General features: G+C 42.8%; 1 protein-coding gene across 5 annotated transcripts in view; it reads right to left on the bottom strand.

Annotated features, from left to right (window-relative positions):
- ACOT7 (acyl-CoA thioesterase 7) overlaps window positions 1-23,367 on the bottom strand; it is a 176,305-nt gene that overhangs the window by 70,802 nt on the left and 82,136 nt on the right. For 4 of the 5 annotated variants that reach the window (XM_036744361.1, XM_036744363.1, XM_036744359.1 and 1 more), the window contains exons 5-6: window positions 20,583-20,697; window positions 13,745-13,831 (exon numbers count right to left, since the gene is read on the bottom strand). In XM_036744361.1, the coding sequence (XP_036600256.1) occupies window positions 13,745-13,831; window positions 20,583-20,697 (202 nt within the window). Of the gene's footprint in view, window positions 1-13,744; window positions 13,832-15,820; window positions 15,836-20,582; window positions 20,698-23,367 lie in introns of all 5 variants that reach the window. The other variant, XM_036744360.1, reaches the window with a different exon arrangement.

Raw genomic sequence — 23,367 nt, 5'->3', positions numbered from 1 at the left:
TCAACTATTTTTCCAAGGCCTAGTCTAATCATGATAATTACACATGTTGTTTGTATTAAAAGAACTGAGAAATTATTATTTTTCATTATATCAATAACCAATTACTAAATTAGGGTTAAAGTTTTTTCTCTCTATTTCTTCATTCAGGGACTAGCTCCTGTAAGCCAGGATAGATGAGACTGCCCAAATCCTCTGGGAACATGCTCCTCAGTCTTGGGCAGGACCCCACTCAACCAGAAGAGCTTATTTTTGTTTAAAGTATAAACAATCCAGGTTAATTCTTGCCCTTAGGGAAATAAGCCCATCTCATTGCTCCCCTCCATTGGAGTTTAGGGTTACCCAGTTTATGACGGAGAAAACCAACCAGAGTGGTCTGGCTAGAGATGTATTCCTTCATCCAGACTGCTGGAAACAGCCAAGTCTCATGATCAAGCCACATTCTCAGCAGGAGGCGCTGAAGACTTTTAGCTCACCTCTCATGTGAAAGTCTATCCCCTCATTAACTGTTCACCAATCAGGGTTGATTTTCACCTATCAGGGGCACCCCCTTTTCCAAAGGAATTTAAACATTCAGTGATCTGCATGGCTTTGTCTTTGGTTACTGAGAAAGATTACTGACCATCAATGTATTGACTATTGGCTAGTTTAGTTAATGAATTGATTATTAATTACCCAGAAACTGTCTCTCGGGTTTTTCATTCATTTTGGAACTGATTCTACCTGATACTAAATTGTGTGTCTTAATAAATTTCCCTTTTTGTTTGGTCTTCTTAATATTTCCAAGAGGACCAAAAAAAAAAAAAACCCAAAATCAAAAACCAAAATAGTTAACCATAATAAGACAGGAGTTTCTGTCTTACAAAGTGCTTCACTCACAATGACATTGTGAAGGAGGTACACAAAGCATTATCACCTGCAATCTTCGAGATAAGGAACTGTAAGGGAATTATCTATGGTCACACAACCAATAAATACGCTTTGAAGCAGGACTTAAAACACAAGGCACTTTACTGCAAATCTACAGCTACTACTTCCACTACCTAACATTGCCTTTGAAAACCATATGTCCCTTTTTAAATATATGCCATCAACTGTCCAAGTGGCCATCCTACGACTTTCATTTTTAAATGTTTTGAAAATACTTGGGTGTTTGTTCTTAAAAGGGCCCCTTTTCGAGGAACATCTTGTAAGTTTCAACTCACTTAGAGACAACAATCGGCATCCCAACTATGAGAAAATAAATTTTGCAAATTGCAGTCTTTCGGGTCCTGTACTTACAATCTGAGATTTGAAACTGAACTGATGACAACAAAATTGTAGGATTCACCATCCTTGGATATTTCAGTCGTTTGAGGAAATATGGGAAGGAAAACGTAGTCTTGCTTGGCTGCTAACATGTAGATAAACATCTGGTACCAAAGATATTTTTGAATGTAACATTTAACTGCCTTAACAGATCTTTAAGAAGTGTTGACAGCATGTTGACTGGTTTAAAAATAGATGCTGAATGTTATTTTTTCAAAGGCAGTGGCTGGTGGACTAGGTCATGTTTCTTGACTACCCCAAAGATGCAGTTAATGGAAGCACCATTTATGGAACCAGAGCTGACTGCCCAGAAAGTAGAAATTTTAGTTGTTCCATTTCTATATTTAATCTTAACTGACAGAATGAGGGTCTCTGATTACTATATTAAGAAAATCAGAGGCACTTCATTTTATTTTAAACAAACCACCCTTTGTATAACAAACAAGGGATTATTATAAAACCAGATTTAGCAACAGACTCCCAAAATGGCACTGGCTTCTTCCCTGTGTGTTAAGAATTTACCTGCTTCTGTTCCTCTGAATCTGAACCAAGCATAGATGAATATTAACCAGAGTAACTGGGGTGATGGGTCTGTCAAATGTGGGCCATATTATGGAGGGTCAATCAACCAACAGGCATCCATGGCATACCTCCTATGAACCAGGCACTGTACTAGGCACTGGGGACACAGTGCACAAAAAAAGGGAACACTCCTTGCTTGAAAGAGTTTACATTCCACCAGGGGACAGGACTTAGAGAGAATAAGACACCAGCCAATCCAAGGTAGTTAAATTATGAGGCAGTTAATGAGAGCACTAGAGTTGGGAGGAGGGAATCAGGAGAGGCTTCATGTGGATGAGGTCTTCTTTCACACAGTAAGCATTAACTATCATTGAATTGTAGAAATATTCCCGTGCAGGTGAAAATGAGATATGAGGAATTCAGAGACATGTAAAAAGATGTGTATGAACTGATGCACAGAGAAACAAGCAGAACCCAGAGACCAATATACACGACTGCAATGGTGTAAAGGAAGAAGTCACTAAAAGGATGTCTGAATTCTAAATAATGGAAAAACCGTTAAAGAGTCTAGAAAAGAAGTAACAAACTGTATCATATCCCTTGTGGCAGCAGAGATGTAAGGGGGCTGCTAGCACAGGATGTTGTCTATGTTGCCAATCAAATTAGATGTTTTTACTTATATTATTTTTCTCCATCACACCATAAAGTTCAATGGAGGGGGGACATGGGAAAGGACTATGATGTAAATACAAAAGGCATCAATTAGACACATTTCTAAGTCCTTACTGCACATGACAGAGAATATGGAAGAACTGGAGTTGGTTAGCCCCAAGACAATGATGACTTAGGAGTAGGGGGCAGGACTGCTTTCCTACATTGATCCCTAGAGAAGGAAGACAGGTTAGGCTTGTTCTCTCTGGCCCAAGGGTGCAGCACTATGAGGACCAATGGATGGAAACAGCATCCTGCCTGAGGGGTGGGGGGGCTTGCTGTGAGGAAGAGAGGATGACCTGGCTAACAATGAGAGCTGTCCCCAAGTAGAAGGAGCCGTCTGGAGAGGCAGGGGGGACTCACTCAGTGGAGACCTTTTTGAACAGAGGCTGCACAACCATAGGTCAGAGCTGTTGGGGAAGCAATCACCGTCTAGGGGTATTCAGAAGGTCCCTTCACAAAGTCTGGTATTCTGTGATCTTGGCCACGTAAGAGTTTTTCAAAAGACAATTTCATATACTGATGTTTTGGCTAAAATGCCTCACTTGTTTCAGACTTGCCTGGATTATCCTGTAGTCTGAAATAAGACTCAGCTAATTTTGTTTTTCCATGTTTAAGAAAAGCATTTTTTAAGTTGTGAAAAACGTGCTGTTCATGGATTGCCGCCTCTAGCTAAAACAAGATAACAAATGGTACATTTTCCAAGTAGGTAAGCCAATCTTTTGATGGCTAAGGTGGAGGGTGGGACAGGGATCAATATTATTACGCACATTCTATTCATTCCTTCATTCATCATGGTAAATGAGAATATTAGAAGGTATCTAATGCTCATGTCACTAATGAATTTGGCCAATTGGGAGGGAAACACTAATGAAAGATACAGAAGAGATCCTAGATACACACGCCAGAAACAAGTTTTCAAGGTCTGGCTAAGCATCTCCGGTGGAAGGCTTTCTAAACTGACTGCATGAACTAGAACTCAAGAAGGGAAGATTGTCCCACAGCAATGGAAACACATTGGCTTATCAGCTGAGAGGAGAGCGAGCCATGGAAGACCACCCAAGGGTGGCTGAAGAGAAACAGGCATTGTAGTTAGGCCCAAATGAACACCAAATCAAACATATGTGGACAATCACAATGTGAGCTGGATGCTAGAGCTCGTTCTAGGTATCCAGGTGTTTTATAATCATAAGAAATCATCACCCAAGTATAGTGTTAGTCAATCTTCCTCCTCAAGGACAGGCAGGAAAAATTCTCTAGGAGTCTAATAGAGGAAACTGAAGCAAAACAAACTAACAAATAAAATCAAAGCTAGAAGCAACCTTATAAATAGGCCTCAAGAATAGTAAGAATCACACAATTTGAGCTGGAAAGGCCATCTAGTCCAATTCCTACACAAGAAACATCGTCACTATAACATGCCCAACAAGCCTCTGCTTGAGGCTCTCTAAAGAAAGGGAAACCATTGCCTCCTGATGCAGTACATTCCACTTTTGGACAGCTCTGATTGTTAGGAAGTTTCTCCTGACGTCGAGCCTAAACAAACGTCCTTCTACCCACTGCTCCTGGTTCAGCCATCTGGGGACAAAGAGAAGAGGTCTCATCTTTCCTCCATGTGACAGTCCTTCATGCACTTGAACACGGCTATCCTCCTGAGTCTTCTGCTAAACATTCCCAGCTGTCCAACTAATTCCCATATGACCCAGACTCATTGCCCATCACCATCCTAGCTGCCCACTTTTAGACACTCTCAGCTTATGAACTGTGATAGCCAGAACTGAACACAAGCTCCATGGAAGGATAGCTCCTGACAAGGGCAAAGACCAGTAGGACGATCATCTCCCTTCTGCTGGATCCAAGATTTCCCTTAATGCATCCCAAATTCACATAATAGGTTTTTTGGTCCACACGTCCCACTGCTGGTTCATTCTGACCTCACAGACCACTAAACCCCACAGAGCTCTTTCAGAATTGCTGTTAAGCCGTGGCTTATTGGTACCCAAGTATAAGATTTCACATTTCTCCCTATTAAATTTCATTTTTACATTCAGCCCAATGCTCTACCCTATCGCAACTTCTTTGGTTACTGGCCATAATTCAGTGTGTTTGCTATTATTTCCCAGTGCTGTGTCACCTGCAGATTTGATGAACAGAACAAACAACTAACTTCAGCCATAGTTTGTGGACCCAACTACTAGCCTTTCAGGAGCTCTTTCAGTCTTACTATTCTCTAGTGTGTTAGCTACCCCTCCTAGCATTGAATCTGCTGCAGATACGACGAACATTACCCAAGTCATTGATAAAAATGGTAAAAGCACAGATCCCTGGGGTACTCCACTGGAGACCTCCTGCCACATTGATTGAATCTCTTTGAATCCAGGCACTCAATCAGATCTGAATCCATCTAATTATATATGGTCTAGTCCATAGCTCCATCTTCTTCACAGAAAAGTATGAGACATTAGAGCAAAAGCTTTGTCCAAAACCTAGGGAGATGATGTCAATGGTGCTCCCTTCATCTCCTAGCTTAGTAATGCTATCAGAATAAGATGAGCTGAAGCCGTCACTGCTTCCTTTCTAGAGGTTTGCCAGGCATCTCTTTAAGAGATATTCTAGGATTTTCTCAGGAATTGAAGTGAAAAACATTGGCCTATAGTTTATACTCTGTCGTCGTCTTCTTCTCCTTCTTCTTCTTCTTTCCTCCTCCTCCTCTTAAATATTGGGATAGCATCTGCCCTTCATCAGTCTTATGGCACCTCTCTCATCTTCCATCTTTCAAATATCACTGCCAGTGTCTCAGATGTCGCATCTGTCGGTTCTTGTAGTATCAAAGGATATCATTCCACCTGGGTCAGGTGACTCAAATTCATCTCAGTGCTCTCTTACTAGCTTCTTAATTATCTTGGGTATAAATTTTTGGGGGGGGGCAGGGCAATTGGGGTTAAGTGACTTGCCCAAGGTCACACAGCTAGTACATGTGTCAAGTGTCTGAGGCCACTACCCACTCTCCTGTTTGTCACACCACCTGCGGCCACAAACAGTCTTCGGTCTGTCTCTAGTCTAACCCATCTGCAGATTGAAGAAGTTTAGCCTATTTAATTTTGGCCCCTGCCTACTGCTAAGTCGTGCAGGTGTATTGGCAATCAAAATAGACTCTTAGCACTTAATTTAACCACTACATGCCCATGAACAGTTTGGACTTTATTTTCTTGATTAAATTAGGACTCCTTGATGACCTCCTTGCTTCAAGGGAAAGCCTAGTTTACATGGGTTTGAGTGACATGTTTGTGACATCAGAGGTTTTTAGATCACGTGGATTTAAGTCACATTTTTGTGGCGATTTTAGGTCATGTGGGTGAGTCACATGTGTGACTCACCCTTGACCCTGAAAAAGACATAAAACCAGAGGTTGGCTTTCTCTTTTTCAGAGCTCTGACCCACAGCAGGAGTATTGCATGACTCTGGGCCAGCCCTTGTCAAGCTCCCGGCTGAACTCAGATGTTGGTAACTATGAATTGTATTTGGTCTGTCTGTCAATGTTTGTAATTTGTTTGTATTTGCTCTGAAGTTCAGGGTGCTGGCTTTTTCCCCTGAACTAGGTGAATGATATTTGTATGCTGGATTAAATTAAGATTGTTAACCCCTTAACGTTGCTTTCCTTAGTAAAGCAGATCAAAAGAACCTGGCTTGCAGCATTCTGTAAGCTGGTTGTTGTTGGTTTTTCACCCCCTTGTTGAAACAGCAGATTTGAATTAGACCCAGAATAAATTCCCCCTCATTGGAACCTTCTCCCTTTGAAAGGATGAAATGATCAGTAAGGCAAGTAAAGAAGTTCTCAGCTCCTCTGCTTTTGGCTTGGAGTTCCAGCAGCTGTCTAGATAACTTAAATCCCCCATCACTATTTGTAAGATGCTTTCTGCCAGGGTTGTGATCTTTTCCCATACACCACAGGCATTTCCTTTTTCTGTTCAGGTAGACTGTAGAGTACTCCAGTGTCAAAATGATTTTTCTCCCCACTGACCTGCAACCAAATGTACTGCCAAGCTTCTCTCCTCTGCCTCTGAATATACCTTACTGAGCAGTGCTCCAACCCCACATTCCTTTTCCCTAGCCAATTTCTTTTGTATATGGAAGACCAATGTGGAACCATTGCCCAGTCCCAGATTTCACCTGGGTCAGTCTCAGGGATAACTATAAAGTCAAATTTGCCTCCTTTCTGTTGGAGCCTCTGATTCTTCTTTCTTGTTGTCTATTTGTGTGTACACGGTGGAGGCCATGGGTTTTCTAAGTGTTTCTCCCATGAACTTCTGTCTCTATTAATAGCTGTCATTCCTTGACTGTTACTCTTCTCTATGGTATCAAGCTTAGACAATAAACCCAGGCAGTCTTGTCCCTTCTCGATCTCTTTTAGTGCTTTTTTGCTTAGACTTGCAAGGCCTACAATTTGACATGAGGGTTTGAAGAGATTTTGTGTTCTTAGGAATCCTGGTCTCAAACTGTGGTTTCTTAAGTTCTTTTTTTCCCCTCTTTTGGAGATGATTAAAAAAAAAAAGCCCCTTTCCATAGCCAGCTAAAAGCACAACAGAAACAGGAGAGTTCAGTGCCATGCCTGGCATTCTGGGGCCAAACGGCCTACATTACACAGGACCAAGTACATGCAGTATAGGGTGTGCTCCCTTCCTACTTCTTGGGCACTCCCTGCTGGAAGCTGGGAGCATGCTGGTGTTTCCAAATATAACTGCAATGGTAAATGACTAGGCTACTGTATTCCATCACAGATCAGTGGGGAAGTTGCTATAGAAGCCGACAGGTACCAACTTTATTATCCAGCTCGTGGCCAAATTTTATTAGCTGGTGCAAGAAAAACAAATTCCTTATCACTGCTCCCAACAGGACTTGTATACTCTACACTACTGCTACCATTTCAACCTAATGTCAATAGAGACAAACAATGGCCCATTAAACTGACTTATAAGAGGCTTTATTACTATCACTAACCCATTATTCCTTTCCAGAAGAAAATTAACCCACATAATTGGGTTCTGTTGGATCATCAACACTCTGGGATTCCACTGACCCAGAACACAACCAACCCTCTCTTAAGGCAGAGGAGCTTCACAGGAAAGGTGGGAGGGAAGGAAGGTCTTCTCTGATAGACATGTTCGTAGACAGAAGATCGCAAAAGGTAGAAAACAACTGAATCCTGGCAACTCATTTTCTGAAATATAGAAACTTGCCTCCAGGGATAGTCAACAATCACTCTCATCATGTCATTTAAGAGGAAGACTCACTAGAGCTCCTGCCTACGGCTGATGCAATTCTTCAGTTGTAGACAATTTCTCTGTGTCTCTCTCTGTCTCTCTCTCACACACACACACACACACACACACACAGAGCTCTAGATCCCAAGAAACATAGTCCTGGTCCCACCCAAGAAAGATCCTCTTTCTAGGAGGCTAATGGGGATTCCTCTAGAGCCCCAAGCAAAGACTACTCTGTTAAACAGACCCAATTCACACTCACCATTCCCTACAGATGTAACTGGATGTTATGCACATCTCGTTATCCCACTGTAAGTACTGGGAAAGCATCTGTTCAAACAACCTACCAGATTTCTTAAAATTCAAGTTGTGAAAAGCTGCCAACAGTTTAGGTCATAACCAACCTATCAGTAGCACAAAGCCACCCAGCTAAATGCCTGCCAAAAGCCTATCCCAGAGTGCTTCACCATAAACATCTCCCAGACTGCATTGTCACACACATCCCACTTGCTGGGAGATTCTCCAGGACCCTGTAATGGCAAGCAAAGTGGGATTTTTTGCTGTTTTTTTTTCTTTCGGAGTGCTTCTCAGCACTAAGGCAATCAAGTGCCTTTGATTAAGTTTTGCCTTTTTTGAATCAAGAGTCTCTGATTGAATCAAGAGTCCTTGATTGGAAACAGTATATATACACTGAGGTTTGCATTTTGCTTTGGGGCTCATTCATTGGAAGAGTGTTCATGTGGTTTGGCCAGATGAGACTCTGGGTAGCTGTTAAGGAGCCCCCTGGCTTTGAAAACCCAGATGTTAGTGCTTCTCTGGTAACTATGTATGTATTGCTATGGTCAGACAGTTAGAAGCCTGTCTGTTGATTTATTTTCTGTGTCTGTAATTTCTATTTGTATTTGCTCTGAAGTTCAGGGTGCTGACTTTTTCCCCTGAACTAAGTGAATGATATATGCATATTTAATTTAAGTAAGATTGTTAACCCCTTAAAGTTGTTTTCCTTTAGAAAAGTAGCCCTCCTGTGTGCTGGCATTATACCTCCACAGGAGCCGCAAGTAACATTGTTGTTACAGACCCATTCAAAATAAACAAGAATCATCACTAAAGTGGGTCTGGGGACCTCAATTTCTCTTCCCAATCATCTATCCTGAGTAGGAAGAGGATATATTCAAGATATATCCCTGAAATGTTATCTTGCTGAATTTTTTTTTTTTAGAAATGGAATTACTTTTCAGGAAAGTCAGTTCCAGAAGGCTATCAAGCAATAAGCAAAATAAAGTGTCCCTTATTCCCATTCCTGCTAAAGGCCTGGCACAGTAGCTTGTCCCTGATCCTGAGAGATTCATTTATGCCTAAACTAGAAGGTGGCTGACAAAGCCTACAGAGATGTGGTGCTCAAGGATAAGTTTGTGGGCTTGGAAATCAGAGATTAAGTCCCATGAGCTAAACAAAGAGGGCTTTAGGAGTACTTTCTGGAGGACCTGAATCCAATCTAGCCCAAATCAGGGTCAGAGGTACAAAATATAGATTCACATGAGAGCCCACACAGGACTCCCAGGATAATGATTTCAGAAAGTTTCTCCAAGGAAACTTTGGGAAGATGGAGGGGAAATTTGTGTTCTCTCTAGTGCCCTATAGTCCCATTTCTTTTTTTTTTGTTTAATTTATTTTTTTTAAGTTTACAACACTCAGTTCCACAGGTTTTTGGGTTCCAAATTTTCTTCCCCTCCACTCCCCCCTCCCCCCCAAAGATGGCACATAGTCTGATGTAGATTCTACATATACCTTCAGATTAAACTTATTTTCCCAATAATCAAGTTGTAAAGAAGAATTTTAACCAATGAAATAAACCATGAGAAAGATGTAACAAAACCAAAAAGAAAAGAAAAGAAAAAAGAGAGTGTAAATAGTTTACTTCAATCTGCATTCAGATTCCGTAATTCTTTCTCTGGATGTGGATAGCCTCTTCCATCATGAGTCTTTTGGAACTATCTTAGAACCTTGCATTGTTGAGAAGAGTCAAGTCTATCAAAATTAGTCATCACAGAAGCAATGTGTCTGTGGTTATGTACAAAGTTCTCCTGGCTCTGCTCGCTTCCCTCATCGTCAGATCATATAAAACTCTCCAGGTTCTTATGAAGTCCATCTGCTCCTCATTTCTTATAACACAATAGTATTCCATTACATTCATATGTCACAACTTGCTTAGCTGTTCCCCAATTGATGGGCACCCCCTTGATTTTCAATTCTTTGCCACCACAAAAAGAGCTGCTATAAATATTTTTGTACATACGGGTCATGGTTCCCTTTCTAATCCCCTTATATGTGCCCCCAGCCCCATTTTCAATCTCCTGGCGCTGTGGGTATGTCATGCTTGGAGAAGGAAGAATCAGAAAATTCTAAACATTCTCCTTGCAGGGGTGGACAGTACAGGCCTCCCTGACCACTAAGCTTAAATGGAATTATACTCCAAGTCAGTAAATGTAAAGGAAAAAGAGAAGGGAAGCCAGGAAAGGCATAGAGAGAGCCAGAGACCTGGAAAAAAGCATCTAGACCAGAGTAGAATGCTGGGAGGATAATGTAACCCTAGACTGGTCACAGGCATGGAGATCAGGGACCCAGACCATTCCTTTTTTTCTAGATCAAAGCTGCTATTGTCATTTAAATTCATACCTAAAGGTTTTTTTTTGTTTTGTTTTTAATACTCCTTTCCCAGAGGGTCTTTTATGGTGTAATTAAAAGGGGATAGCAGCTAGATAATAAAGGATAACTATAGCAACCAAATTCTCAACCCCACCCACGACCCCTAGCAGCACAAAGGGCTCAGAAGATTGCTTACTGAAGCTCTCTCCTCCTGGAAGATAACAGGGAAACTACCACTGAGAAACATGCAGTACTTTAAGAAAGGGGGGAAAAACATTTTCTCCTAGGGCACTAGCACTTCTGGTTCCCACTGAAAGTTTTTCCTATACCAGATGTTTCCACCGTCAGTAGAGCAGGATGTATAGGCACCAAGAGGTTTAAAAGGGAAGAGCCCATGTGATGCCCTGGGTGCCCATCCCACATCTCACTCTTGTTGGTATCTATGTGGCTCAGTGAGCAAGCAAACGTGTGGTTCCAATTTAACGTTTTGGCAAGTGCTCTTGCCACCAACAGAGCATAGTGAGTGACTCAGATTGCCTTTCCAGAACTGCTCACCCCTTGTGCTGGGATACCAGCATGAACCCAGCACACAAAGGAACACGTGCTCGCTAAAATGGGCAGAGGAGCTCTTTGTTGCCAAATGGAAATTAATCTCAGCAGAGACAGGGCATCTTAAAGCTTCTTAGCAGCAAGAGGAGGGAGGGGAAACACTTCAGGGAGTGGATCAAGTATAGGCCCATTCACTACTTTAGATTGAAATGTCTCCATCATACACATAGAAAAATCCATTAACTTCTGTATAGTGTGAAAAAATATTATAGAAACACTTGGCATCTTTTTTGCAAATATAAAAAATCTTAAATAAAAGGCATCAGAATCCTCCTCTGATGGTTCCTGGTACGGAAGGGGGCCCTGAGATCTCAAAGCCCATACCAATAAGAGCTTTCCATATTTCCAGAGTGCCCATGGGAGAGTGGGGGGAAGCACATGGTAGCATTCTCTCCATCTTACCAGTGACATACAGAAAGGTTACAAAGATGCGGCTGGAGCCTGATTTCATCTTCCTCATCTAAGAAGCAGCCTAGCTAAGTCAGGGGCCCCAGCAGCTACCGAGGCTCCCAGAGGTGCAGTCTGTCACCAATCTCTACAGTGTCCACACTGATACAGTCACAGATCCTGGGAGTACTGAGGCACAAGTGCAGATCAAAGGTAAGCATTCTAGTCTGAATGGCTGCCACAAGGAGCTGATCATTTGGAGACGTTCCCCGACGGCTAACCCTCAGACTCAACCCAGAGGGATGCAAGAGAGAAGGAAAAGCTGCCTTCTTTGCCAGGAATCTCAGACAGCTCCGGGACCAGCACAATGGGGCAGCACAGGCAGCAGGCACTGAAGACTAAATCAAAGTCAGGGCATAGAAGTCTGGCCTGGGTATCTTCAGAATAGAGAGACCCTGGAGCTCTCTTTTCCTTCTGCTCTCACAGAGCCACATAGTGGCGTATGGAAAGGAGTGCACAGAGCACTCAAGGGGACACAAGTTTCCCCTCCATCCACCCAAAGCTTCCTTAGAGACATTTTTGAAATCATTATCCTGGGGGTCCTCTGTGGGCCCTCATGTGAGTCTATCTTTTGTACCTCTGACCCTGAATGGGGTTAGACTGGATTCAGGGCCTCAAGAAAGGGCTCCTAAAGCCCTCCTTGTTTAGGCTCACTGGAGACACTGGACTTCTTAATATCCGATTTCCAAGCCCACAGACTCATCCCTGGGCACTACATCTCTGCAGGCTTTGTCAGCCATGCTCCAGGTTAGACAAAAACAAGGCTCTCAGGATCAGGAACAAGAAATCTGTCAGATTCACAGATTATGGGCAGGAGTTTCTGAAGCAAAGGTAAATAGCACAGAATTTATGAATAAAGACTGAACTGAGATCCATTTCACTTGATTTTTTTTTCTGGAAACGGCATCTAGTGAATTACAGTTCTGTAAAAGTCTTGATACAAATTATTTCAGATCCTGTATTTGTTGACAGCTCTTTATAGGAAAATACAAGAAAATTACAGCTTTCAATTATTCTCAATATGGTATTCATTTCATTCACTAGCTCCTGGTGAGAGCCCAGATACCAGAGTAGATGAGTGGGTTTGGTAAAAATTATTGGGCACATTTTCAGAAATTGCAGGCACAAAACCTCCGTGATAATAGAGGCAAATGATGCATTATAAAGCTGCTGTGTGACTATTTCCTAAACAAACATGAGCAAAATGTGCTTGTGGCCATTGAAACTCAGTGTATGCATCACAGATCATGCTCGTAGATTTCTATAGAAAACTCTGAAACAGTTCTATACCTGGTGGAAACTTTAAAAGGCTTTTAATCCTCTTAGTCCCTGAATGCCCTGGCCACGTCTCCATTGCCAGAAAGGCCTTTGGATCAAAGACAATGAAAGAAAGGCTATATTGAGGTGAAGACTTCCAAATGCTAGGTGCAATAACAGACTTACTCTAGCATGGAAGTTTCCATTTAAATACAGAAACACTGCCACAGTGAAGGGATGTGCCTCATCAGGGACCTGCATTCCAAAAGACTCAAGAGCCCATTTCCAGGGCAAATCAGCGTCAGGTGGCTGCGCACCCTCTCTCTCATCCTGTAGAGGATCAAACACGAATGTCCCTGCTTGCTGTAGCACACAAAGACAGCAGTAGTGGCAGCTGGGGAACAGGGCCCTACGACCATCAAGGAGGACCGCACTGGTGCAAGGCTAAGGTTCTTCAGGATTCCAATGGAGAGATGGGATGGCGAAACCCCAAAAGTCAAGCAGTTCATCATACGGCACCGCACGGCCAGTGCTGGGCACACCCGATTCTAGACCCTTCTTCTAAGAGGTTAATTTTCACTGTCTCGGCTGCTCTGCCTTCTGCTCAGTCCTGGCAAGCAAGTTGAGAGTGCTTAATCTATTTCCATGAGCCGTCCCACTTTTCAGCTTTTTAAATGTTACTCTTAGCATGAGCCTTTGAAACCTTGGCCCTGACCAACAGCAAACAAGAAACTATATGCAAGCAAATCAATAAAGGGCATTTAAAGGTACATTGTGATGCATTCATCCATCTGACTTTAATTTCCAATTTGTAAAGCCAGGAACCAACAGCATTTCAGTCATTTATTATGCAACCTCTTAAAGTTTAAATTTATACTTCATTAAACACAAGAGCCTAAATTGGGTCACACTGCAGCACAGTTTCCTGAGGGATATTACCAAGAAACAACAGAATGGAAAAACAGCAGCAGCAGCCATTTCCATACCTCCATGCACAAAGCCATGTAGAGTACAATCCGATGGTCCCACTAAATGTATCAAGGTGGACTGGCTGTAGCTGACAGTATATGGCTCTGGAATGAAAAAAGATCAAGATTAGTTCATGGCATATCTGCTTCCATGGCTCCCTCCACTGAACTGCTTAAACCAAATGAACAGAAGCCTCCAACATCCTGACAATACTGAGCTTGAACCTCTGGGTGTCATTGAAGAGAGCAAGCTGAAGTTACTCCATATATTTCTGTAGGGAAAAGTATGGTCTCAAAACAGGCTCTGGGGTTTTTGAAGAATGGATGAGGCTCCTGGCAGTGAAACACAGAAAATGAGGGAGGGAGGAAATCCATTGGTAATTAACAGTAAGACCAACATTGGGCTTTGCTGAAATCCAAGCACCAGGGCCTTGGCTTCCCTAGGATAATGGGCACGCACTGATAAGAGATGTGGTCATGCTCCTGGGCCTTGTCTTCCTGGCTGGGCTGGTGTGGGCTCCATGGTTCCCACAGAGTATCTCCTTCCAGGCCATTTCTGTTCCTAACAAGCTGCTCAAGGATATTTAACTCTCCAGAAGCAGGGCAAAAGTCTTGAGGCTCTAAATGGTGCTAAGGAGATGCCTGCAAGGGACAGAAACCATTCAGATAAAATCAGTTTGGCTATCAGAAAGCTGACTCAAATGGAAATGAATGGTACCCTCTGGTTGGGGATGTGCTCAGTACTGTGGAGCTCACCACCACCAGTCTACAGAGATAACTGCATGGCTCGCAGGATGTGACAACTGCCAACCATGCAACTTTTGAAAAATGCAAGCTGAAACTTGTCTGACAGTAGTTAGATTCAAGAAAGCAGGGCTGCAATTATGTTGAAACGGGGTCCTGCATCAAGAAGGTCATGTTCTGATTCATCCAGTAGATAAGGTGGACACCATCTAAGTAATCTGGTATAACCAGCAAGGCTTTGTGTTATGTGGCCCTCGGGGTAATTTCAAAACTGTGAGCAGAATAAATGCACCTTGTGGACCATGGGGGAAAGGGGACCTTATCTGTTTATTCTAGGACTTCAGGGAATCACATTTATTTTCAAACTTCAGAACTTTAAAGGACCTCAGGAGTAAAATCTAAGCAGAAGTTGAAAGCACCGCCGGAAAGAGCATCTGCTTTCCACACGCCCTGAGAAACATGAGGCAATACTACACCTTCCCAGCCCTCGTGGGGCTCCGGTCCATGCTGCAGTTGGTAACCGGGTCTCACGGCTTTCAAAGAACCATTTTGTCACAGAAGCCTGAGAGTGGCCTGAGGCTTCGTTTCTACCACCTAACCTCAGCTCCATCCCTTCTTTGCAGCCATCATTTACTTAGCATTTTCCTTATTTGAGTTTTGACCAGAATTTTAAGGGATCAGAATGCTCTGGGAGCAAGGCCTTGTAGGACAATGTTTTGGCACCAATTGGGACCCTTAGGTGAGCGTACTGCTGCTGCTACAGCATGATGCTAAAGCTCAGGGGGAGAGAAGCATTGCCTCTGAACAAACAAGACCACCCTGTGGCCTTCAGAGCTCTCAGAGTGCTGGCTACTGAGCTCTGAACCTCAGGAGCTTAGGGTCGGGATCTCCTAGGTGGGAGTCATCAATAAGCAACAAAGATTCTCAAAGCCCGCTGCCGCAGAGACACCAAGAGAAGGGCCTACAGGAAACTTCTCCAACAGCCGTCAAAGGCTCCCAGGAGTCCGTAGGTGTGGCTGACTTTAATCTCCTCTCCTCTCTCCTTCCTGTAACTTCATGACTCAGCTTTACCATCTGACAACTTAAACATTCTTGTTTCCCCCCAAACACTTTCCCAGAACATTTAACAGCAACTTAAAGTCTGTACGCCAGAGTGCCATGCTATCACCTGTCACTGAAGCCTAAAGAGAGCCAGCCACCTAGCCTGGGGACACTGGGGAAGGCACGAGCAAAGAAAGGCAGCCTGAGGGGCTCTCTCTCTGACACAGACAGACAGATAGACAGACAGACACCATCCACACAGCATTCCTGCACACCACAACATCGACACCTCTCCAAGAGGACGCTTACCTTTAGTCTGCCTGTCTGCGAAGCAGGCGGGTAGAAAACAGAAAAGGCATTGAAACCAACAACCTGTACCATCTGCTTAGTGCTCTGTTCAAACAACCCTCAAAGAACGCTCACTCTGCAGTGCCATGTTCTCCAAATCTACTGCTCTGGCTCATTCTAACAAGTGTTTGATCAACCAAGAGAGCAACATCTTGACAAAAAAAAAAATCTTACGAACCTGTTTCATTTGAAAAAGGATTTTTTTAAAAACCACTTGGCTGAGGTTTTCAAACTGTAAAACCTTGTTTCACCAGGACCCACTTAATCAAAAGGGAAGTAGTCTGAAATGCTATTCCTTAGCCAATGAGGTGTGTCACCACTCCTCTCTTTAAAAGGGTTTTAAGTCAAACCCTGGCCATTTCAGTTTCTTCTCATCATTAGTCACGTGTTCTATTCAGAGACTCCCAAATTTTAAAGAAATGTGGGGCCACAGACGATGGGCTCTCCCAGAGGAGCGAAGCTGACCCCCTTCCATAGCCACCAGGCATTGACTTGACCTACCATGTGAAAACTGGAAAAGGGGCAGAGAAGAAACATGTTCAGTATTTTCTGTTTCTGAAGGAAACCAAGAGAATTAAACTAAGTCTCATGGTGATAGAAGTAGAGCTGAAAGGGATATCCGCCATCTGAGAGGGGTTCCCGACTTGTCACACAGGTGATAAGTACCAGAGGCCAAATTTGAACCCAGGTCCTCTGTCCTCATTCCACCGCTGCCTGACTACATGACCCTGCCTTTTCCCAAGTAGCGTCTAATCTTTGGAGTCATCACTCCTAAAGAAGCACAGAGAATGTGAAACCAATCTAGGAGAAGGAGAATTACGTTGGAGGAGAACAAGTAAAGGAGCCAATGGATGGCAGGCTAGAAATGCAAAGGCTAATTTAGAACAGTTCTCCAGCACATGAAAGGCAATTACACCGACAAAAAGTCAAAGCCAAAGAAAAGCGCTGGAATTAGATTAGGAAGGATTTCAGAAAGAACTACAGCCTTCCAGAGTAAGCCCTAACAATGGGGCAGGCAGGTTAATCCAAGCTTTTCCTCCAAGCTAGTTAGAAAATAGGCCAGGTACTAGTAGAACAAGCCTACTTGGTTCAGTGGGGTGCTGATGGATTAAAGGACCCCCTGAAATCTTCTCTCCAGCACACACTAGCTGGTAATGACTTCCCATGAGCAGCACAGTAGCGGCTGGGGCAAGTCTGAACTCTGGAGGGCGCAATCAATGCACTAACATTTTATCATATAAATTTTAACATAAAAAGTCACTACGATAAAAACCAATTTATTTTTCATCCTATTGCCCACAGAGAGAACAGACTTTGTGAACTCCAAAATGCTCAAAATAAATATTTAATCAGACCATCACATAGGTTTAATAGAGCTCACATTTGTAGCCAAGAAGTACGAAATTCCCCCAAACTCTCAAGGTAATTGTATTTTTCCCCTTGTGACTAAAGCAGAATGGAGAAGGAATAAGGTCAATCATTTCTGAAAGACCTCTCAGGCTGTCTGTAAAGAGGCCTCAAAGACTAGCTTGTCCCTTGTGATATGCTGCTAGGTAACTGTGCTACAAATATGTGAGATTATGCTCTGTCCTCCAAATTTGAAGGGACTTACAAATTTAGGAAGGGTTTTAGGGACAGGGTAGAGAAGAAAGTGCATTAGAAAGATAATTAAAAAAAAGATATTAAATATTTTGTCATTTTGAACTAGTAGCGCATTCTCTTAATACACTTTCATATTCTAGGGGCAGAAGCTATGCTCCTAAACATGTCTGATAAAAAGTAAAGACCTGCCGTGTTCTAGAGTATCTCTGTAGCTTAGAGGTGATCCAAGGTTTCTCTCCAGCTAAGCCCCATGGGCAGTGTCAGCTCTAATAGGTCTTAGCCACACCAGGCTACAAAGGCTTGGAGGACAGACCTGGAGATGGACTGATCAGGGGTCCAAGGACCATCTTAACTAACTTGGGAGATGCTTGCTACCAACGGCTTTTTTCAGAAGGCTTTCAGAGTCTTTATGTTAAGTTATAAATGGATTGCAATCTGCATCAATGGAGGAAGTATACATGGTGATGAAGCTGTAGTGGCTTTAAGCATAAAAATGTCCTATCAATCCCTTCTAGACTGGCAGACCTTTGAGAATAAAGGTGGTATTATAGCCTTTTTGGTGCCTTGCATGAATATGCTCAATCAAATGTGCTGCATAACACTGAAAAGGCATTTAGTGCTTTGTATATCTTTACCACCCTCCAAAATAGAATCATTTTTATTAAGACTGTCAGATATCATCACTGGCTCCAAAAATTTTAAAAATTTTACCTTAAAGATCACTAAATATTTAAATATAAATATAGTCTTTTAAAGATACTCACAGCACATACATTCTCCTTACTTTCCAAATCTCTCCCACCCAGGCCAAGCCACAGTTCCACATCAATAAAGACACATTCAACTCACCCAACCTATGCCAAGAAACAAAGGTTTCTGGCTTATGCCAGTCAGATGGTGGCCCTTAAGGCTATGTCTCTAGAGACCCAATTACAGGTGAATATTACCCAGCTTGGATACATGTTGGTTCCTCTCCAACCTCATCCTTCTTGGGAAAGAAAATCAGAAACCCCGATAGTAAATGGTAGCAAATGAAAAAGACAAAAACAAAGGGAAAATGTGATTTCTTTAAGAAAAATATCTGAAAGTAAAAATGTGAAAGATAGATAGATTCCTACCAGATTGCAGAAAGGTAAGAATTATAACAGGAAATACATCTAAATATCTCAAACAAAATGCCACCTCTGAATGACAAAGTACAGTACAACAAGAGAATCTGTTAAGAAATCTCATGCACATATTTTTGTTCATAGTTGATGTGAGAAGTTGTTTTGCTTAGCTATGCATATTTGTTACAAGGGTTTGTTTGTTTTTAAATGAGGGAGGAGGGAGGAAAAGAAAAAAAGTGCTTGCTAATTTTTTTAAAAAGAATAAAATTTCATGTATCCCATTTAAAATCAGGCACCACTGAGAAAATAGTAAAGTTTAGATTACTATAAATATTTTTCTTAAGAGTATGGAAAAGTATAATAAAATATGAAAGAATGCAAACAGATTGATACTATGGGCATATTTGGCTCCCCAGAATAACTGATACGCAGTCATAGCCAGCCTCATGCCCTACAACATCATTCATCATGTGACAAGGTCTACAGTTTTGTTTCTGATAGAAATTAATAATCCACTTAGGAATGCTAAGGACCAGATCTGTGTCTTAATTGGTACAGAGAACTCCCTGTGAGGAGCCCCTTCTCCAGTGTAAATTGTGCCTCCTCAGAAACTCAGTCTTAGAGAAAGGCCACTTGAGAGGCCAAGTGCCTTGCCCATGGTCCACACAGTACATAGAACAAGGTGAGCCAAGCCCGGGCCTGTGAGCCTACTCCTCTCTATGGCCTACATCACTCTTTCTCTAATGAATGGTATATCTACACAGATCTAACGGGGAAAAAAACCCACCCAGGTCATACTTCACTGGCATCAACAGCCTCTTTCAATTACCATTGGCCCATAGGCTGTTTTCTGAACTTGAAAATGGTAGCAGGGCTTGGTGATGCGTGAGCAAAGGTTTGTATACCAACAACGTTAGCTTCAGACCAAGAAATCTGGGGAATGCTTATCTTACCCCAAAATGAGGTAAAATGCAAAACAAGTAATAGTCATGTCAAGGAAATCCACGCAAGTAAAAATCTGGGCAAAGACACAGATGAGCTCCAATTCTACTTAGCTAATCTTGTTTTTAAAAATAGACTATTCCTCAAAAGCCAATGATTGTGTGAACAATCACTATCAGGAAGTCTCCCCATTTGAAAGAAACCTGAGATAAGTATCCTTTCATAAAATGCAGAGGCCTTCCGTGATATGAATAACCCCTCCTAATTAATCTACTCTTTACACCTGGATCAGGGTACACTCGGTTTGCTTTCTAAGGTCACACCTGTACACAAAGAATGAAATACTAGGAAGAAATATGCGTAACAGGTGACATGGAACCATTTATGGAACATAAGCAGTTACTGTGTACAAAACAGAAGGGATTTCCAGAGGAAACGCAAAAGTCCTGCTACCGGTTCTTTGTTTGTAAATTTGGGCCTGGCCAAAATGGATATTAAGTAAACAAAAATTGGGAAGGAGGGCAATAAGGTAAAAGAAACCAAACTCTGACTTAACAAAAGGGAATATGCAACAATTTTCTTACAATCAGATCCTTACAAACTTTCTTCTTTCTAGGTTTATTTCTCTTATTTAACTGTAAACTCCCAGAAAGCTGGGACCATAGCTGTGCTTGGTCATCTAGCATAATCTCCCATAATCCAATGTTGTGCTCCTGTAAGCACTGGATAGCTGCTGACCAACTCGTCCATGGCCCAGCCCTGCAGTCTCTCATTGAATCCTTCCTGTGACAGCTTGGTTAGTTTATACTCTTTCTTGAGATGCTGGGGGAGGGGAGTGCTTGGGGGGTTCCAGATCTTCATTCAACACTGTTAGAGGTTTAACAGGGTGCAGATGGCATGGAGGGCTCCTTCTCAGTCCATGGAGCAGGCAGCTTGGCCCTTTTCTGTGAAGGCAGTGAAGCGATAAAATGGCCTAACCCAGGCCAATTAACTTAATAAATGACTATTTCTATAAATAACTAGATTAGCCACATCTAAAGTAATTACTGCAACAAGCTGCTGGCTGTTACCTGGATTAATAGAAGGCTGCATCATCTCCCCGTTCTTCCACTTGGTTTCCATTCGTTCCAGCTTTTGGGCTTCGTATCTCTTCCTGCCTTCTTCTTCTTGTTCCTTGCGGGTGTACTGAGGAAAACCACAAGACGCACAGGTCACATTCTGCAACTGCCTTTGGGGCCCATTCCTGGAAAAGGCCACAAAGCCTCTCAGCTGCTCAGAGTCCTTGGTCAGACTCACCAGGTAAACTTTCCACATGGGGAGGAAGAGGAAGGCAGCAGCTGAGGTGGCCTTTCTAAGGCTAGCCTAATGGGTCACCCAGGAGTTTCTGAACTAAGAAAGTTAAAGTCTCCAGTGAATAACATTTTCTCATTAAAATTGAGGCCAGAAAGTAATTTAGTTCAGCTACTGATGCTTTGCTTCCTTTCCCTGAAAGATAGCACATACCCAATCCTCTCTTGTTTACAATGCACTCCCAAACACATCTCTACTAATCTTTTTGTTGACCACACTGAGAAGCCATGCCCTTCTCTCTCCTTGGCATCCCAATTCCACCCCCTGCAAGAAGCTCCCATCATCCCTGAGTCACAGACACCTGACTACATTTATCATTTTGACCCCAAATCTCTCTTGGGGCTGTGAGAAACGTTTTGGGGATCACTGGACTTCCCCAAATTGTGAGAACATGCGGCTCTGGGGATCATTGGACTTCCTAGGCAGGGCCAAAGTCCTGAAGAAGAACCCTGTGATAATCCCTAGGGAAGGCTGTACAGACCACAGGACTCCCTGAGGAAGACCAAGTGGTAGCCACCCCTTAACCTGTGGGGATCACAGGGCCTCCTAGGGGTCAGACCCTAAGGAGGACCCAAGCGATGGCCCCTTAGGACGGCAGTAAGATCACAAGGATCCCGAGACAGAGCCGGAGGTCCCAAGTGATGTCCCCTTAAGAAGGCCATGCAGACCACAGGGTTCCCCAAGGGAATCCAGAGTGGTAGCCCTCTTAACACCACAGTGGGGAATCACAGGATACCCCAAGACAAGATCCAGGAGTAAGCCTGGCAAGCTTCCACTGCCTATTACTTCACTTGACCTTAGGAAAATCCATGTGATTTGCCCATTCTCACCCAAAGAACTCAAGACCAGAGTGCGCAGAGGAAGGCATTTCATTATGCTCCTTGAGAGAGCAGGTGCAATGCTCACAGGACCACTCACACTGATACAGCTGCAGGAGCAGGGGTAACCATTCCCTCCACTCCTGCTAGAGTCATGGTTAGTTTACAATCTTTGTTTTTTACATAGTTTTCCTAGGTTATACAGTTTATATAAATAGGATAATAAGGATACAGAAGCAAAAGTGAAGTTAATTAGATTTTCCTAGTCTTAGTTTAGGATTAAACTATATTCTTTTACTTCCCCTACTTTCCCTCTTTAACATATGCAAATTATGCAAATCAGTAGGCCTGGATTCTTGACCAAGACCAGACCCTAGATAAGCTTGAACAGGTTCAAGTGGGTTTGGCCTCTCTATTTCCCTAGACTGCCTTCTCAAAAAGTATGCACATGCGTGCAAGCCTCTGACCTCTCACCTGACCGACCTCGAGGCCCAGCCTCTGCTAAAGCTGGGGTGGGGGAGGGCAGGGAAGCACACCTTTAGTTCTGTGGGAACAAAACTCCTCCTCCCATTTCTTACAGGGCCTACACAAGAGGCTTCATTTTCTTGGCTTATTTTTTCCCCTTTTAAATGTTTTGATTTCTGTCACAAATGAAGCTTCCAGAACTGTTACTCTTCCCAGTTTATGAGATGTAGGCAAACACTTGCAAGGGGAAGAAACCATCAGCATTATAGAAAAATGGCATAGTTGTATCAAAAGTCATTACAAAAAAGGCTGGGAGCAAAGGAATGCAGGAGAGGAAGATACCCCATCTCTGAAGTCTGTGAGTACGTTTCCAGCATTGCCCTAAATGGGCTGCCCATTCTGTCATCTAGTCAAATGCTATGTCAGAGCAGAGGAGCAGGAGACCCCATTTCAATTGTAGACTCTCAGGTCCAAGAACAATTTGCTAGCCTTCATTTCCACACTCGCTCCCAAAAGCTCACCCAGCTCTCGGTCCCTCTTAACCTTCCACTTTCTTTCCCACATTATTCTGCCAGTGTTGCAGCTGTACCACATAACCCCACCATAAACCAGGATTACTCTGAAGACTGAGATGCCTGCCTTAGTTCTACAGACCCAACCTGCCCCAATCAGAGTCTTCCTGCGATGGTGAATGCATTCCAGGGGGCTTTTTAGACTTCAACTGAAAAGCCTGCAATCTCCATTTTCCTGCTGATGGCGGGTTCTTATAAGGCCTTTTGTTTCTGGTTTTGTTTTTTGTTTTTACAGTGACTGAGCACCAATTTTGTGGTTAATTATCCATTATCCTGGGTTTGAGAATAGTCTCTAAAGAAGAGTAAGGGAAGCTGAGGGGCTCGAAAGGGAAAAAGCCACAAGGGGATTTTAAGTTACAATGGACAAGGAAACTTTTTCCTCCATCAATCAAATAAACCAATTGTTTCAATAATGTTCCACAGTCAAGAGGTTACTGCTGTGAGAGCGGAATTTGTGCCGTGTCCACCTAGGAAAACTGATGACTAAACCAAAATTCCCTAGAAATATTTGTTTAGGAGAAGAAAAAAAAGCCAACATTCCTTAAGAAGGGATGACAAAAAAAAAATCTGTTTTATGAGCATCCTCAGAAACTTCTCCTTTCCACAGTAAAGAATTACAACAGCACACAGTGCTTTAAGGTTCACAAAAC

Source organism: Trichosurus vulpecula, chromosome 2 (genome assembly GCF_011100635.1).
Source record: "Trichosurus vulpecula isolate mTriVul1 chromosome 2, mTriVul1.pri, whole genome shotgun sequence".
Classification (NCBI taxonomy): Eukaryota; Metazoa; Chordata; class Mammalia; order Diprotodontia; family Phalangeridae; genus Trichosurus; species Trichosurus vulpecula.
The sequence above is the reverse complement of the archived record's forward strand: the minus strand, read 5'-3'. Positions and strand labels throughout refer to the sequence as shown.